The 16,631-nt window shown below is 41.9% G+C and overlaps 1 protein-coding gene across 2 annotated transcripts in view; it reads left to right on the top strand.

The window, feature by feature from the left end:
* LOC112114385 (copper-transporting ATPase 2-like) overlaps positions 1 to 16,631 on the top strand; it is a 74,235-nt gene that overhangs the window by 48,219 nt on the left and 9,385 nt on the right. For both annotated transcript variants that reach the window (XM_026653649.2, XM_026653648.1), the window contains exons 6-15: positions 423 to 499; positions 882 to 1,056; positions 2,157 to 2,390; positions 2,723 to 2,814; positions 2,956 to 3,083; positions 5,051 to 5,205; positions 5,600 to 5,734; positions 9,066 to 9,260; positions 11,177 to 11,359; positions 14,670 to 14,868. In XM_026653649.2, the coding sequence (XP_026509434.1) occupies positions 423 to 499; positions 882 to 1,056; positions 2,157 to 2,390; positions 2,723 to 2,814; positions 2,956 to 3,083; positions 5,051 to 5,205; positions 5,600 to 5,734; positions 9,066 to 9,260; positions 11,177 to 11,359; positions 14,670 to 14,868 (1,573 nt within the window). The remainder of the gene's footprint in view (positions 1 to 422; positions 500 to 881; positions 1,057 to 2,156; positions 2,391 to 2,722; positions 2,815 to 2,955; positions 3,084 to 5,050; positions 5,206 to 5,599; positions 5,735 to 9,065; positions 9,261 to 11,176; positions 11,360 to 14,669; positions 14,869 to 16,631) is intronic.

Below are 16,631 nucleotides of genomic sequence, written 5' to 3' on the forward strand. Positions count from 1 at the left end.
TTCCAATTCCAAATGAGGTGTGTGGTTGACTGGTAGTTTGTAACTCTGGTGTTCGTAACTGAGGTTCTACTGTATTTTTAAACAGAAGTTTGAGGGGGAATATCAGTCCTTCAAAATCCCAGCTGCGCCCACCGTTAAACCCAGGATGTTTGATTTGTTATGACTGTGGATATGTGTAATGATAGAGGTACCTTACTATCCATGTTTTGTCTTCTACTCCATCATCATCGGCATTATCTGAACTCCTCTCACTTTGACAGGCACTATAAATAAATAAAAAGGAGGCATTCACCAAAGCGCGGAACAGTTCCTTGTTCTGACATTTCTGATCTTAAATGTATCCTTTTAGATGAAGTTTTCATCTGTTGTACTTAATAAATCTCAATTAACCAAACTCTTTTGTCTTGTTTTTTAATAAAAAGGGAATTGGTTTTCATGCTTCCTTGGCCAAGAGAGACCCTAATGCTCATAACTTGGATCACAAAAAGGAAATAAAACAGTAAGTATGACTGTCACAAAGAGAGGGCCTCTACAAGTGTGACAGTAATCTGCACACCAGTAAATCTGGTTTATGCTTGTGCAAGGCATATTTAATATGCACGTACTTAGTCATTTGCTGTTCAGTTCAATTACTCTTATACCTATTTGGATTACCTTTCAGTTTTTATTTGTAGAGAGTTGTGTATCTGAAACATGCAGGTGGCAAAGGAACTTCTTCAGCCAAAGTGTTTAATCACTGGAAAGAAGTAATGACTTGGAGCCAGTTCTTCCGAGGGCTGAATTCGCTCGGCTTAGCCGGGGAGTCGTACATGTGCAGTATTTGGCCCCAGTACTATCAAAGTGTACTCTAATACCATGGATTCACTACTTCTACTTTTCAGATGGAGGAAATCTTTCTTGTGCAGCCTAGTGTTTGGAATCCCCGTCTTAATCTTAATGATTTATATGCTAATACCTGATGGCCAACAGCACGGCACTATGGTGCTGGAACAAAATCTAATTCCTGGATTATCTATTTTAAATCTTCTCTTCTTTGTCTTGTGCACTTTGGTTCAGGTATGTAAACAGTATTTCTTGGGTATTTTCTTTCCTTTCAATGTCCTCTACATAATCTGATTTAATAAAAAAAATTAGACTGGAAAGCCTTATTGGATTGCATCTATCCCCCTGTAAATTCAGGATATATAGGATAAAGTGGCCCTATTAAGCTGGTATTGATAATTATAATGTATTGTGCAAGTGTGATTTTATATATATGTATAAAGTGAGTCAGTGACCAAATCAAGAGTTGAACTCAGAACCTTAACTCTTCTAGCATAATGTTCAGCCCAGCATGGCACCCCTTTATTTTCTCTCTTCACTGTCGTGTCATGCCTGGTTAGATTGAACTCTTTGAGGAGAGGGCTGAACATTATGCTAGAAGAGTTAAGGTCCTGAGTTCAACTCTTGATTTGGTCACTGATTGACTGTGTGACCTGGGGCAAGTCACTTAATCTTTATGCCACAATTGTCCCCTGCGCTGCAATAAAGGGATAATAATACTGACCTACTAACCTCACAGGATTGTTGAGACTGCAGCAGTTAATGTGAAAGGATAAAGGAGGGATGTGTACAACACAGAGCAGTGAGAGGGTGAAAGGAGCACAGAGGAGTGGGGATCGAGAAGTGAAAAGGGGGTAAGATAAAAGAGTGAGACTGAAGCGATGGGTGGGTGGGGTAGCCGTGAACTTCCGTCACTTTTTTCCTGCTGCATTCCTGTTCTTTTGCAATGAGGCTTTAAAAGCATTTCCTCACAGTCCTGCTATGACATGACTACATTTAACCATTTAGAACATTTCTATTTAATGAACCTAATTCTCTCTTACACACACTGGTGTAAATCAGGAGTAACTCCATTATTTTTCGTTTGTCATAGACAGGGGACCCCATTGTGTGAAGTGTTGCACAAAGAGAACAAAGACAGTCTCTGTCCCCAAGGGTTTACATTATAAGACAATTCCATTGAAGTTAGACCATGGTTAAACCAGTGTGAGCTAAGAATCAGGCTCATTAACGTCAGCCTCGCTATTTACAGCTCTTTGCTATAATCTGTGCTGTATATGCCCCTGCTTTCACTGCTGTGATTAATAGGCATTTGTATATACTTTCACTGACAGTTCCTCGGTGGATGGTACTTTTATGTCCAAGCCTACAAATCACTGAAGCACAAAACAGCCAATATGGATGTACTGATTGTGCTGGCCACAACTATTGCTTATATATACTCTTGTGTGATCTTGGTGGTGGCTATAGCCGAAAAGGCAGAGGAAAGCCCCGTCACGTTCTTTGACACACCACCCATGTTATTCGTATTCATTTCTCTTGGGAGATGGTTGGAACACATAGCAAAGGTAACCAGTCTACACGTTAAGCACTTATGTACAGTAACGGTGAAAATAATATGGCATCTCTATGAACAGAAACTGCTTACATGTATTTTGATAGGAGCGTTTCTGGCGTGCAGTGTGGTGTACGCTGCAGTTTGATGAGAGCCTGGTGGGTTGCTATGTTAACTGCACACACAGGATCATAAAAATGTGGGTCTGGAAGGGATCTTGAGAGGTCATCAAATCCAGCCCTCTGTGCATGTCTACTTAAAATGTAAGACACATGATGGGTTAGGGAATATCTTTTATTGGACCAACTTCTCAAGCATTTATCTTTATTTATGTTGTTTTCATAGAGTAAAACATCAGAAGCACTTGCTAAACTAATGTCTCTCCAAGCTACTGAAGCTACCATAGTGACTCTTGGACCTGACCACTCCGTCATCAGGTATATATTATTCACCCAAAGCCCTTCAGCCTGCTGGGGTGGGCTGACTAGATCTGATGCGTTTAATGGTAAAAGCATTTTTGTTCCTATTAACGGGATGGATCATATTGTTCATCTCTCATAACTGGGTACTTCTTACAGGGAGGATCAGGTGGCTGTTGAACTGGTTCAGCGGGGTGACATTGTAAAAGTTGTCCCTGGTGGGAAGTTCCCAGTTGATGGAAAAGTCATTGAAGGCAGCTCTATGGCAGATGAATCTCTCATTACTGGTAATTTTCTTTATGCTTAGCAAAGCTAGCTGGCTGCTGGATCTCCTTCTTAAACTGTTCACACTTGTTCCCCATATTCATTCTCCTCTTCATCCACTCCTCTTAGCTTTGGGAAAGTTCTGATATAGATTCAGACTACTTTATGGGACTGGCCTTTATACCAGGCTGATTCAAACCCTGATATCTGGTTACATCGGACTTTGGGGAAGACTGGATCTGTCCAATTCTGACCATCATGACTTCTGTTGATCAGCTAATAGCAGTGTTGTGTGAACTTCAGGACTGAGGGGTTTTAAGCACGGTTGTCTTAGTTCTAAAAGGTTCAGGGGACCAGGGGGGAGTTTTCTCTGGAACATATTTGCAAAAATGGTGTATTTTTAAAACTAACTAATAAAGTGTGAATAGACAACAGCTCAAATCCATCAGGAAGTGAATGCGTGGACTCGAGAAGGACAACCCCAAGCATACATCAAGGGAGCAGGATAGAAGGATAGCATTATTGCCTAACATTTGTTATGCTCACCAGAATTTTTTCTACTTCATGAAGTTTCCTCATGGGAAACTGACGTTGAGACAGACACATAGATATATTATTTTTTAACCTGGTTCCTGCCATTATACATTCTTTAAAAGAACTATAAACCTTAACACTTCATTTGCTTACTTGGTTTGGGTTTGATTTGATTTTGGAGGGTGGGTGGAATTTTCTCATTTTGAGAACCATTCACATCACTAGCCCCATGTGGAGAAAAAAATATGACAAAGGAAATACAAATTGTGACAAGCACTAGTACACTAGGAGCCAGTGTGAGCATGGGAACTTTGCAAAGGTGGCAGTTTCTCTAGTCTCTGGAAGGGAGGGGGCTAGACCACTTGCTCTCTGACATAGATGCCAAAAAGATTTCTCCTAAGATGTCTGCATGTATTGAGCCAATTTGTCCCTGGTGTTTGCGGGGGTGCACAGAAGAGAGGGAGTGAAAGATGAAAGAGCCTTCCCTTTTCCCCCCGTGTGTATTTTGTACAAGGGCCAGGAAGAGTCTCAGGCTCTATGCTTAGAGGAGTATGGCTAAAGAGGATTCTCCTTTAACTCACTTTAATGCCATTTTGGAACATGAAAATTTGAATTCCCTCCCCACTAATCTCATGATGTTCTAAGTGGCCAAGCAGTGCAGCATAGTGATGTCCTAGGTGGTCATGGACTTGTTACAGTATTGTTCCACCTCGTTCCAACCATCTGCTGAGCCTGAGCAGACTGACTAGTAATGTGATAAATGGTGAATTCTCTGGCTGAGGTGCATAATTAAAAAACAACAGTACTAGTCTAGCTCATTTGTCTCAAGGTTGCAACTGAGGCACCTTGAACTAACTGATTCTGATCTTTATGAGTGGCTGGGATCAGAGGTCATTCGGTTATGCTGGGACACGTCCATTCAAGGCTTTAAAAATAAACAATAGGCAGAGCCGGCGCTCGGCATAAGCAGACTAAGCAACTGCTTAGGGCCCCCGAGCAGCTCAAGGGGGCTCCCTATTAATTATTAGCATGTGTTGGATAGGGGGAGAAATATTCCTGATTAGGACCCCCAATGGGCTAGCACTGGAATCAATAACCTTCAGAATCAATAACTGCTAGCCAAACAGCATGTAGGTTCTGCTGTGCTATCTGATCCAAAACCTGTTGGAGTGAATGGAATGACCTCTGTGGGCTCTGGATCAGGCCTCTGGAGGGGAGCGAGTGACAAAGTGAGCAAGAAAGAGTCAGTGGATGGTTGCTGAGGATCCTGCTGTGAAAATGAACATGGGAAAACATTTTCCTGAAAAGTGACACAGCCTTTTAAAAAAATCAGTCTTTTCAAATTATGGTTCAAAACTGAATTATTATCTAGCATGTAGCAGGCTATCTATCTTTATGAACCTGTGCTCCCAGACTACTTAGGTAGTTGTCCTGACCTATTGCTGTTTTGTTCTAGGGGAAGCCATGCCAGTCACTAAAAAACCTGGGAGCACAGTGATTGCAGGTTCTATAAATGCACATGGCTCAGTTCTTGTTAATGCAACTCACGTTGGGTCTGACACCACCCTGGCACAAATTGTGAAATTGGTAGAAGAAGCTCAGATGTCAAAGGTAAAAATAAAAATACTTCACTTTTGTATATAAATCAGCAAGGCTTTTGCTCTTGTGATACACCTCTACCTCGATATAACGCTGTCCTCGGGAGCCAAAAAATCTTACCGCGTTATAGGTGAAACCATGTTATATCGAACTTGCTTTGATCCACCAGAGTGCGCAGCCCCACCCCCCCGGAGCAGTGCTTTACTGTGTTATATCTGAATTTGTGTTATATCGGGTCGCGTTATATCGGGGTAGAGGTGTATTTGTTTTGGAATAATCAAGAAACAGACTTAAAAAGAACAACTCAGTTATGGAATAAGGGTTGGTAGATGTTATCATGTCCACTCTGTGCTTATATTTGTTGTTTTAGTCATAAAACAAGTATCTTTGTGTTTTATTTTTGTAGGCACCCATCCAGCAATTGGCTGATAAGTTTAGTGGATATTTTGTTCCATTTATCATCATCATTTCAACAGTGACATTGCTAGTGTGGATCACAATTGGCTTTATAAACTTTGATGTTGTTCAGAAATACTTTCCTGTAAGTAGTGCCGTTGGTCCCAATATTTGCTCTCAACAGCCCAATGTTAGTAATGTAGCTTTTGTACTTTCCAAAGGTCTGATCCTGCCAGATGCCAAGCACCCTCAACTCTCAAATGTGTTAGGTTTCTGTGTAGAATAGACTAAATGTGTTTATGTAGTTAATTTTTGGCCAGCTTCAACAGAGTTGTCAGTCCATCTTCATCTCTGCATGTGATTCTGACAAAAAATGAAATCAGTGGAGATATACCGGGATGAATATGGTCTAGTGGCCTGCGCTGCTGCTGATCGTGGATCTGGTCTTTAGAAAGATGAATGGCATATTGATTACATTTAAGATGTGTAAACTGTACTGCCAGGCTCATAGATTGTGGAAGGCTGTGCATCCCAGAGATGGCATATTCATCCTCGCGGGTGGAGGGGAAAACACAACTGGTTGTATTATTACCTGGGAACAAATCTGCATAGCAACACTTTTGCATTTGCAATGCTTATTACTCCAAATGGTAAATCTCCACAGGAGTGGGGTATAAGCAAAATTTTGGGGGCCCATGTGGGGATGGAAGAAGTTTGGGGGCGTAACAGGTGAGAGGTGTAATGCCAATGGATCTATCACTATGTGGATCCATTGGCTATAGCTCACTGTGGAACAGGTCTTCTACTTCTCCTGGTGGCGGATCCCTTCTCACCCAGCCCCAGTGGGATCCCAGCATAGAGTCATAGAAATGTAAGGCTGGAAGGGACCTTGAGAAGTCATCAAGTCCAGCCACATGTGCTGAGGCAGGATCAAGAAAACCTAAACCATCCCTGACAGGTGTTTGTCCAACTTGTTTTTAAAAGTTTCCAGTGATGAGGACTCCATGACCTCCCCTGGAATCCTATTCCAGAGCTTAATTACCCTTATAGTTAGAAAGCTTTTCCTAATATCTAACCTAAATCTCCTTTGCTGCAGATTAAGCCCACTGCTTCTTGTCCTACCTTCAGTGGACATGGAGAACAACTAATCACTGTCCTCTTTATAACAGTCCTTAATATATTGGAAGACTGTTATCAGGTCCCCTCTCAGTCTTCTTTTCTCAAGACTAAGCATGGCCAGTTTTTTTAACCTTTCCTCATAGGTCAGGTTTTCTAAACCTTTTCTCATTTGTGCTGCTCTCTGCTAGACTTATTCCAATTTGTCCACATCTTTCCTAAAGTGTGATGCCCAGAATTGGACACAGTTCTCCAGCTGGGGCCGCACCAGTGCCAAGTAGAGCAGGACAGTTACCACCTGTGTCTTACATACAATACTCCTGTTAATAGACCCCCAGAATCATATTAGCCTTTTTTGCAGCTGCATCACATTGATGACTCATTCAGTTTGTGGTCCACTATAATCTCCCAGTTCCTTTTCAGCAGTGCTACCACCTAGACAGTTATTCTCCATTTTGTAATTGTGCATTTGATTTTTCCTTCCTAAGTGAAGTACTTTGCACTGAATTTCATCTTGTTGAATTCAGACCAATGCTCCAATTTGTCAAGGTCATTTTAAATTTTAAACCTGTCCTCTACAGTGCTTGCAACTCCTCCCATCTTTGTGTCATCTGCAAATTTTATAAGCATATACTCCATTATCCAAGTCATTAATGGAAAATATTGAATAGTACCGGACCTAGGACTGACTCCTGTGAGGCCCCACTAGATACAACCTCCCAATTTGACAGCAAACCATTGATAACTACTCTTTGAGTACAGGTTTCAGAGTGGTAGCCGTGTTAGTATGTATCAGCAAAAAGAACGAGGAGACACCTTAGAGACTAATAAATTTATTTGGGCATAAGCTTTCGTGGGCTAAAACCCACTTCATCGGATTCATAGGAAGATATATATACACACAGAGAACATGAACAAATGGGTGTTGCCATACCAACTCTAATGAGACTAATCAATTAAGGTGGGCTATTATCAGCAGGAGAAAAAGAACTTTTGTAGTGATAATCAGAATGGCCCATTTCAAACAGTTGACAAGAAGGTGTGAGTAACAGTAGGGGAAAAATTAGCTTGGGGAAATAGTTTTTCCTTTGTGTAATGACCTATTCACTCCCAGTCTTTATTCAAGCCTAATTTAATGGTGTCCAGTTTGCAAATTAATTCCAGTTCTGCAGTTTCTTGTTAGTCTGTTTTTGAAGGGTTTTTTTTTTTGGAAAATGCGACTTTTAGGTCTGTAATTGAGTGACCAGGGAGATTGAAGTGTTCTCCAACTGGTTTTTGAATATTATAATTCTTGACGTCTGATTTGTGTCCATTTATTCTTTTGCATAGAGACTGTCCGGTTTGGCCAATGTACATGGCAGAGGGGCATTGCTGGCACATGATGGCATATATCACATTGGTAGATGTGCAGGTGAACAAGCCCCTGATGGCGTGGCTGATGTGATTAGGTTCTATGATGGTGTCCCTTGAATAGATATGTGGACAGAGTTGGCAACGGGCTTTGTTGCAAGGATAGGTTCCTGTATTAGTGTTTTTGTTGTGTGGTGTGTGGTTGCTGGTGAGTATTTGCTTCAGGTTGGGGGGGCTGTCTGTAAGTGAGGACTGGCCTGTCTCCCAAGATCTGTGAGAGTGAGTGATCGTCCTTCAGGATAGGTTGTAGATCCTTAATGATGTGCTGGAGAGGTTTTAGTTGGGGGATGAAGGTGACGGCTAGTGGCGTTCTGTTACTTTCTTTGTTGGGCCTGTCCTGGAGTAACAGAACGCCACTAGCCGTCACCTTGTGTCTCCTGCTGATAATAGCCCACCTTAATTGATTAGTCTTGTTAGAGTTGGTATGGCAACACCCATTTTTTCATGTTCTCTTTGTGTATATATATCTTCCTACTGTATTTTCCACTGCATGCATCCGATGAAGTGGGTTTTAGCCCATGAAAAGCTTATGCCCAAATAAATTTGTTAGTCTCTAAGGTGCCACAAGTACTCCTCGTTCTTTTTTCTTTGAGTACAGTCTTTCAACCAGTTGAGCACCTACCTTATAGTACTTTCTTATAGACCATATTCCTCTAGTTTTCTTATGACAATGTCATGCAATATTGTGTCAAAAGCCTTACCAAAATCAAGGTATATCATGCTGCCCTGCTGCTCAGTCTGTGCTCTGAGGGTGGGACTTGCCGCTAAATGAATATAATATTCCCAGTATGCCTGGTAACTATAATCTGTTGTTCTGTTTTCTATATCTGAGATTTCCAGATGCATGTTTGAAATTACTGCTGTTTACTAGACGTTTGGTGCATTGTCTCCTATGTTAGCAAACATACATCTTTCTCTGTTTTGTTGTTGTTGTTTGTTTTTACTTGCAGCATCAGAACAAACACCTCTCAAAAGCTGAAGTAATACTGAGGTTTGCATTTCAAACCTCAATCACTGTGCTGTGCATTGCATGCCCCTGTTCCTTGGGCTTGGCTACTCCAACAGCTGTGATGGTGGGCACAGGCGTTGCTGCCCAGAATGGTATTCTCATCAAAGGTGGAAAACCTCTGGAAATGGCCCACAAGGTTAATATCTCATCACAGAAATGTTGTATTAATATCATTTATACTGGTTGCCAGCTAGAACAAAATTTCTCAGCAAATTCTGTTAATCTATGGAAAATTACTTTTTTTTTTAATTGGTCATTGCTCTTATCATTTTTGAAGATAGATACTTTTTGGAATCACAGAGAGAGGCAGTGTTTTCTTAATGGTCACTGCAAAGGGGTGAGAGCCAGCAGATTCTGATTTCTCATCCCAGCTGGGCCACTGACTTGCTGTATGACCTTGTGCCAAGTCACTTTCACCTTTGTTCCAGCTGTCAAAGGGGTTACTACAAGTACTTCTCTCCCTATGTTGCAGGAATCTTGTGACATTGACACTAAACTGGGAGGAGTGGTAGATACGCTGGAGGGTAGGGATAGCATACAGAAGGACCTAGACAAATTAGAGGATTGGGCCAAAAGAAATCTGATGAGATTCAACAAGGACAAGTGCAGAGTCCTGCACTTAGGATGTAGGATGGAAGAATCCCATGCACTGCTTCAGACTAGCGACTGAATGGCTAGGCAGCAGTTCTGCAGAAAAGGACCTAGGGGTTACAGTGGACAAGAAGCTGGATATGAGTCAACAGTGTGCCCTTGTTGCCAAGAAGGCTAACAGCATTTTGAGCTGTATAAGTAGGGGCATTGCCAGCAGATTGAGGGACGTGATCATTCCCCTCTATTGGACATTGGTGAGGCCTCATCTGAAGTAGTGTGTCCAGTTTTGGGCCCCACACTACAACAAGGATGTGGAAAAATTGGAAAGAGTCCAGTGGAGAGCAACAAAAATGATTAGGGGGCTGGAGCACATGACTTATGAGGAGAGGCTGAGGGAACTGGGATTGTTTAGTCTGCAGAAGAGAAGAATGAGGGGGGATTTGATAGCTGCTTTCAACTACCTGAAAGTGGGTTCCAAAGAGGATGGATCTAGACTGTTATCAGTGGTACCAGATGACAGAACAAGGAGTAATGGTCTCAAGTTGCAGTGAGGGAGGTTTAGGTTGGATATTAGGAAAAACTTTTTCACTAGGAGGGTGGTGAAGCACTGGAATGGGTTACCTAGGGAGGTGGTGGAATCTCCTTCCTTAGTGGTTTTTAAGGTCAGGCTTGAAAAAGCCCTAGCTGGGATGATTTAGTTGAGGATTGGTCCTGCTTTGAGCAGGGGGTTGGACTGGATAGCCTCCTGAGGTCCCTTCCAACCCTGATATTCTATGATTCTGTGATTTAATGGGTTCATGTTTGAACTGCTTCAAAGCACCATACAAATGCTGCTGCTCATTGGCTGTTAGTACAGCATCTAAAAACTGTTCTTCTCATGTTGAGAGAGAAAAATATATGCCACTATTTAATACTTTAGATATTGTCAGTTGAGTTTAAATACACATTTCATGAATTCTGTGCACACACTGTTTGCCATTAAAATTGCAACACTTGTACTAACTAATTATTATATAGCGAAATACCCCAGTTTTACTGATACTTAAAATAGGAAATAACTGCATTGTCTAAGTTATCAAGATGGGGTAATTTATGGTAAATGCTGACATTTTAATGACAATCACTCAGAGAAGGAAAAGAAAATTAGGTAGAATATGAGCACAGGACAGTTCATGGTATAGACACCTGTAACTTGCGTAGATTATTCCCTTTTTATACTGGCAGAGAAGGTTGACTGCCAATGATGTGCCTATTTTGCATGTTGTGTGTGTGCATAAAAAGTAAAATATTCATGAAGGAACATTAATTGATTCTACTTCTCAACCACACGCACACTTGAACAGAGACATTATATTGTACATATGCTATGTCTAGCACAAAGAGCTCTTTCCAACCATTCTCATACTCACTCTGCTTGAGTTTAATATTACAGCAGTAATTGAAATATGTTATTTCTTGCAGATAAAGACTGTGATGTTTGATAAAACCGGGACCATCACCTGTGGCGTTCCTAAAGTCGTGAGGATGCTCTTGCTAGGGGACATGGCTAAGCTGTCTCTAAAGAAGGTACTTGCAATTGTCGGCACTGCAGAAGCCAGCAGTGAGCATCCCTTAGGAATGGCTGTCACTAAATACTGTAAAGAGGTATGTATTTCAAGTACTGCCCAAGGATATTGGTGTGAGCAGCAGTATTGCACTGAATAAGCCAGACACAGCTGGGTAGACCTGGCTTCACAGTGAGACCTGCCATCTTTACAAACCATTAGGACCTTAAATCTGATTATGGGCAGTAGCACTTAGAAGAACAAGGTTTATGAACAGCACTGAGAATGTGGTTTCCAGCCTGATGATGGTCAGGAAATGGCAAGCCCTAGCTGCTTGCTTCTGTTTAAAGAATGATTTAGATCTGGGATTCCCACTTTCCATTCCTGGTTGTGAATAGGATCTTAGTGTCTGCAGTCAACATAGTTCCCTGCCTGACCTAAGTGAAAGATGTTAGTACTGTTGCATTGTGGGCAGAGTCACAGTTCCAGGTGTGTAAGCTAATAATTAACCTGGAGACTTGCAGGATGTTACATGCTTCCTACCATGGGAGTTAGGATCTGCAAAGTCATTCTCACTGTCAGTTCCAGGTTTTAAACTTCCTCTGGCTGACGACAGGTCTTCTTAATAAAAGGCCAGTCATCTGGAATCTGCTTTCCCTTGCTGATTTGCCGGAGTCTGAGTATGGTGACCTTCAGGTTACAGTGCAGCATTTATTCTGGGCAAGCTTTTGATGACTTTTAATAATGGGTAATTGAGCTGCAGGCGGGGGGAGTTTTACACTATGATTTATAACTGGTGGTTTTACAAGAAACTGCCTGGTTTAGTGGGAAGAGCACTGAGCTGAGAGTTCAGAGACCTGTGTTCTAATTCAGTTTCTGCCACTGATCTGATGTGTGACCCTGGCAAGTCACTTCACCTTTCACCCTTTGTCTGTCTTATTTAGATCATAAGCCCTTCAGGGCAGGGACTGTCTCTCATGATGTTTGTTACTGTGTCTGACACAATGGGGCCTGGATCTTTGTTGGAGCTTCTAGATGCTACTGTAATAATTCAGTTGCCTTGGCAACAGCCACCTAGTATAAACTTCCAAATAAATACATAGAATGGGTACCTAGAACATGGAACTGGACTATGGACAGGTGGAATTGTGATTCAATTTAATAATTCACAAGAAGCCTGTATAGTCCCTTCCTACACGTTGCCTGACAGTAGCCAGTTCTATAAGTTATTTATCTGATCACTAAATTTAGCCAGAAAGATTTTAACAAACCTAAGTATCACATGAACTGTGAGCCCTTGAGTTTGACAAATGAAAGTAGCTAGTCTCTGAGATTACCCATCTCTATGCAAATCAGCAAATACCATCTGTGGCATGTGTTCCCCTAATACTTCAGGAAGAATGAAAACACAACCCGAAACATAAAAGGAAGGCAATCATAAATAACAGCCTCCCCTTATGCTTACATAAAAGCCATTGGGCTACTGGCCGATGTTAACTGACTTATGAAAAGATAAATTTGGCAACAATATGAATATCCAGCACATCTAGTATAAACCTTTAGGGGTAAATACTTAGAAAATTAAAATGCCTACTTGGAAGGAGAAGAATTCTAGCTGGTAATGATCTAGATGCCTGCCTTATATTTTTTTAATGTGCTATCTTCTCCTGGATGCTGTATTTGAATCTACTCTTTCTTGTGCATGAGTCACTTCTATTATATCACTTGCCTCACTCGTCCCCTGACCATAGCTTGCTTGTATGGCCCTTACCTATTTGCATATATTTGTAGTATATCCACTGGCATTTCTAAATTATCGCTAGACTGCTCAATAGGCCATGAGTAGCTCTGTTGAATTCAGTGAATACCTTGGAAATTATTAGGGTGCATTAGCTTTATAATTTGACTATTTCCTCTTTATAAATTTAGAGTTATAAAAAATGGTCTTGGCAACCTGTGAAGTGGTCACTCACTGCAGGAGCACCTCCTCATGGCCAGGCGTGGCTTAGCGGCTCTCTCCCCATATGGTGCCCCCTCCTGATGGTTGCTCCATTGGTCTCTCTTCTGTAACTTGGTCCTCTGTCCAGGTCACAATATTTATGTCCTCCCCTTTTGGGGTAACAAAGTTCAACAAACAAAAGTCCAACAAATAATTCCAAGACCTTGTGTCAGGTCTCTGGCCCCTGACTCTGGGCCCAGTGGTTCTCACATCCTTGCCTCAGGGCTTTTTAATGTTCACTTCTCCAGACTCATGCCACCTTACTATGGCTGATAGGGACACCCAGGCCCTCCCACTACACCGGATTCCAGCCCCGGGACCATATAACCAGCAGCCAAGGTCTGGCACGGTCCCACTTGCTGCTGTTTTCCTGGGCTCCTTCCTACCCAGTCTTTCTCAGGCTCTCTTCTCTGCAACTTCCCTAGGTTGACCCTCCTTCCAGGGTGAGGATCCCAGAGCTTATTCTCCTCCCACCCCAGCTTCCTCCTCACCATCTCTGTTCCCAGGAAGTGATTGCAGACTCTCCATGCCACTCCCGTTTGCTACAAACTTCCTCTCTGCATACTAACCCGCCTGCTCCTGCCCAGCTGGGCTTCATGATCAGTTCAGTCTGCCTGTCCCTTCAGGGGCAGCCAGGTAACATAACTGGCCTCTCAGGCACACAATAATCCATTCAGGGCCTCTATGGGGTACATTCCCCATCACACAACCCCATTCTTTAACTTCTCCCTCTGATTCGATAGTAAAGGCTGTTATCATAAGATTTCATTTTCTTAAAAAGTCCCAAAAAGAGCGCCAGAGACAAGCTGTTTCTTAGTCCCTTGGTCAAACCAGTAGCTTTTAAGTATTAAATACGTTTTTTTTAACTGTAGTCATTTAAAAAAAAAAAAAAAAGAAGGTCATACTCCCCTACAGCGTAGTTGAAAGTTGATCCTTCCAAGAGGCAGCATGGTGTAGTGGTAGATTAGAGATTGGATTAAAAAGCTATAAGGAATATAAACAGCCACGCTTGGGGCACGGGGCAATCATGTAACTTCCTGGTACTTGTTTATGGGCAGGTTTTCCATTATGGGGTTTTTTTCTTCTACATAATCTGATATTATCCACTGTCAGTGATGGGTCACTGGAATAGATGGACCTCTGATCTGATCTGGTATGGTGATCCCTGTTTCTAGAAATCTAATAATAGCATTAGAAACCAGAACTTCTGACTTCCAGTCCCCATTCTGACACTGATGCTGCATGTGGCTTCCAGCAAATCACTTAACCTTTCTCTCTGTTTCCTCTCTGTAAAAGGAGGAGGAGGAGACCAACTTCTCTGTGGTGTTTTGAGAATGAATTAGCTGATATTTGTGCATCACTTTGATGATTCAAAGTGTGTTACAAATTCTCATTATTATTATGTTTGCAGGAACTTGGCACGGAGAGCCTGGGATACTGCACAGATTTTCAGGCAGTCCCAGGCTGTGGAATCAGCTGTAAAGTCCGCAGTGTGGAAGCTGTACTGGGCCAGAGTGAGCAGAGTGTGAACGAGCAGAATGCTTACCTGAGCAGTGTCAGCACGATTTCGCTGGGACACAGTTCATCGATCATGGTCTCTGAATCTGATGGTATGTCTGCCATCAAAGCGGATAGCCAGCTACAAGGAGAGGTTTGCTAAATCATCAATACCAGCCACTGTGAAATAGTTATATACAATTAGAACTTGCTTCCTGCAGCAGGGAAGGTGGGATTATGTTAGAAAACACAAAGTAGCTAAAATGTATCATTGGGAGAAAAGCAATATTCTTTTTTCTTAATGTGGCTGGAAAGCTAGCTGAGTACTTAGATACTACAATGATAGGTGCTTTGCAAGCACAGGTGACAAATAGGTAGTAAGATTCATAGATTCTAAGGAGAAAAAGAGCCACCATTATCATTGAGTCTGACTTCCTGTATAACACAGGCCATAAAACTTCCCTAACTTAATTCCTGTTTGAACTAGAGCATATTTTTTATCAAAACACACAATCTTGATTTATGAATTGTCAGCGATGGAGAATTCACCGCAACCCTTGGTAAGTTGTTCAGCGGTTATTTGCTCCCACTGTTAAAAATGTACGCCTTATTTCTAGTCACAATTTGTCTAGTTCAGCTTCTAGCCGTTGAATCCCATTCCACCTCTGTCTGCTAGATAGACGAGCCCAATATCAAACACTTGTTCCCCATGTAGGAACTGAAACATTGTGACCAAGTCACTCCTTAACCTTCTCTTTGTTAGCTAAATAGATTGAGCTTCTTGAGTCTATCACTAGAAGGCGTGTTGTCCAATCCTTTAATCATTCTTGTGGCTCTTCTCTGAACCCTCCCCAATATATCAAGGTATTTCTTATTCAGACTTCATACCACATGGAAACAAAACAGGAAGTTCCATTTGAAAAGACGAGAAAGATGGGGGAGAGCACAATTTGCTAATCTGCGTATAGTTCCCCCTAGAACAGTCCCCGCTTTGGCCTATCCTCTTGCCTTGCTGCCCTTGTGCCACTTTTTAGCCCATGCTACACTTCTGGATTAAGTGTACATGGTTATCTTCTCAAATATCGCTTAAAGTGCTTAATTAAAGGCACCATTGAATGGGTGCACACGTATCCTTGGGATAAATGTTTATTTTAGATACATCCCTTATAAAACACATTTTGTCTACTAAGGTTTTGCTGTTGACAGTTCAGTTGATCTCAGTGTGGAGGATGGCTAGGTACCAAGATTTGTTTTCAGGCTGTGGAATCTATCTTGCTCCTTCTTTAAAGTCTTGAAACATTTTTTTCCATTACCAGATCATTTCCTCTCCTGTGCACTCCTCATTCCTTCCCACTCCCAACATTACCTCTGCTATAACCTTGTGTGAAAAAACATTGGAAAAATGTAATTGGGATATCTACGGCCCTGGTCCTGCAAGCACTTTTGTGCGTGAGTGTCTTTATGCCTGTGAATACTTCCTCTGAGCTCAAGGGGACTGTTCACATGCATAAAGATACTGGTGCGCGTAAGTGTTTTCAGGATTGGAATCTAAAGTAGAAAAGAGCTTTATAATATGAAGTGCTGGTAGCCCGTTCCAGTCGGTCTTGGCAGAACTGGAGAGTAACACTGTCTAGTTTTTGTTGCTAATCAAAACCAAGGCAAGTCTCAATCCATGTATAAGGCTACAGGATCATTGACTATAATAGAAAATTCCAGACATCACCACTGCCAGAGCAGATCATCATAAGGCTTAAGTCTGTCATAGTTTCCAGAGTAGCTGCACATCTCTTTTTAAGATGAAGCAGTTTAGTGACTGATTGCATCCTAATCTGACTTTACCCATCTTCAGAGGTTTCTTCTTCTGGCTTGTGGATGG

This window comes from Terrapene carolina, unplaced genomic scaffold (genome assembly GCF_002925995.2).
Source record: "Terrapene carolina triunguis isolate 2854851 unplaced genomic scaffold, T_m_triunguis-2.0 Scaffold142, whole genome shotgun sequence".
Taxonomy (NCBI): Eukaryota; Metazoa; Chordata; order Testudines; family Emydidae; genus Terrapene; species Terrapene triunguis.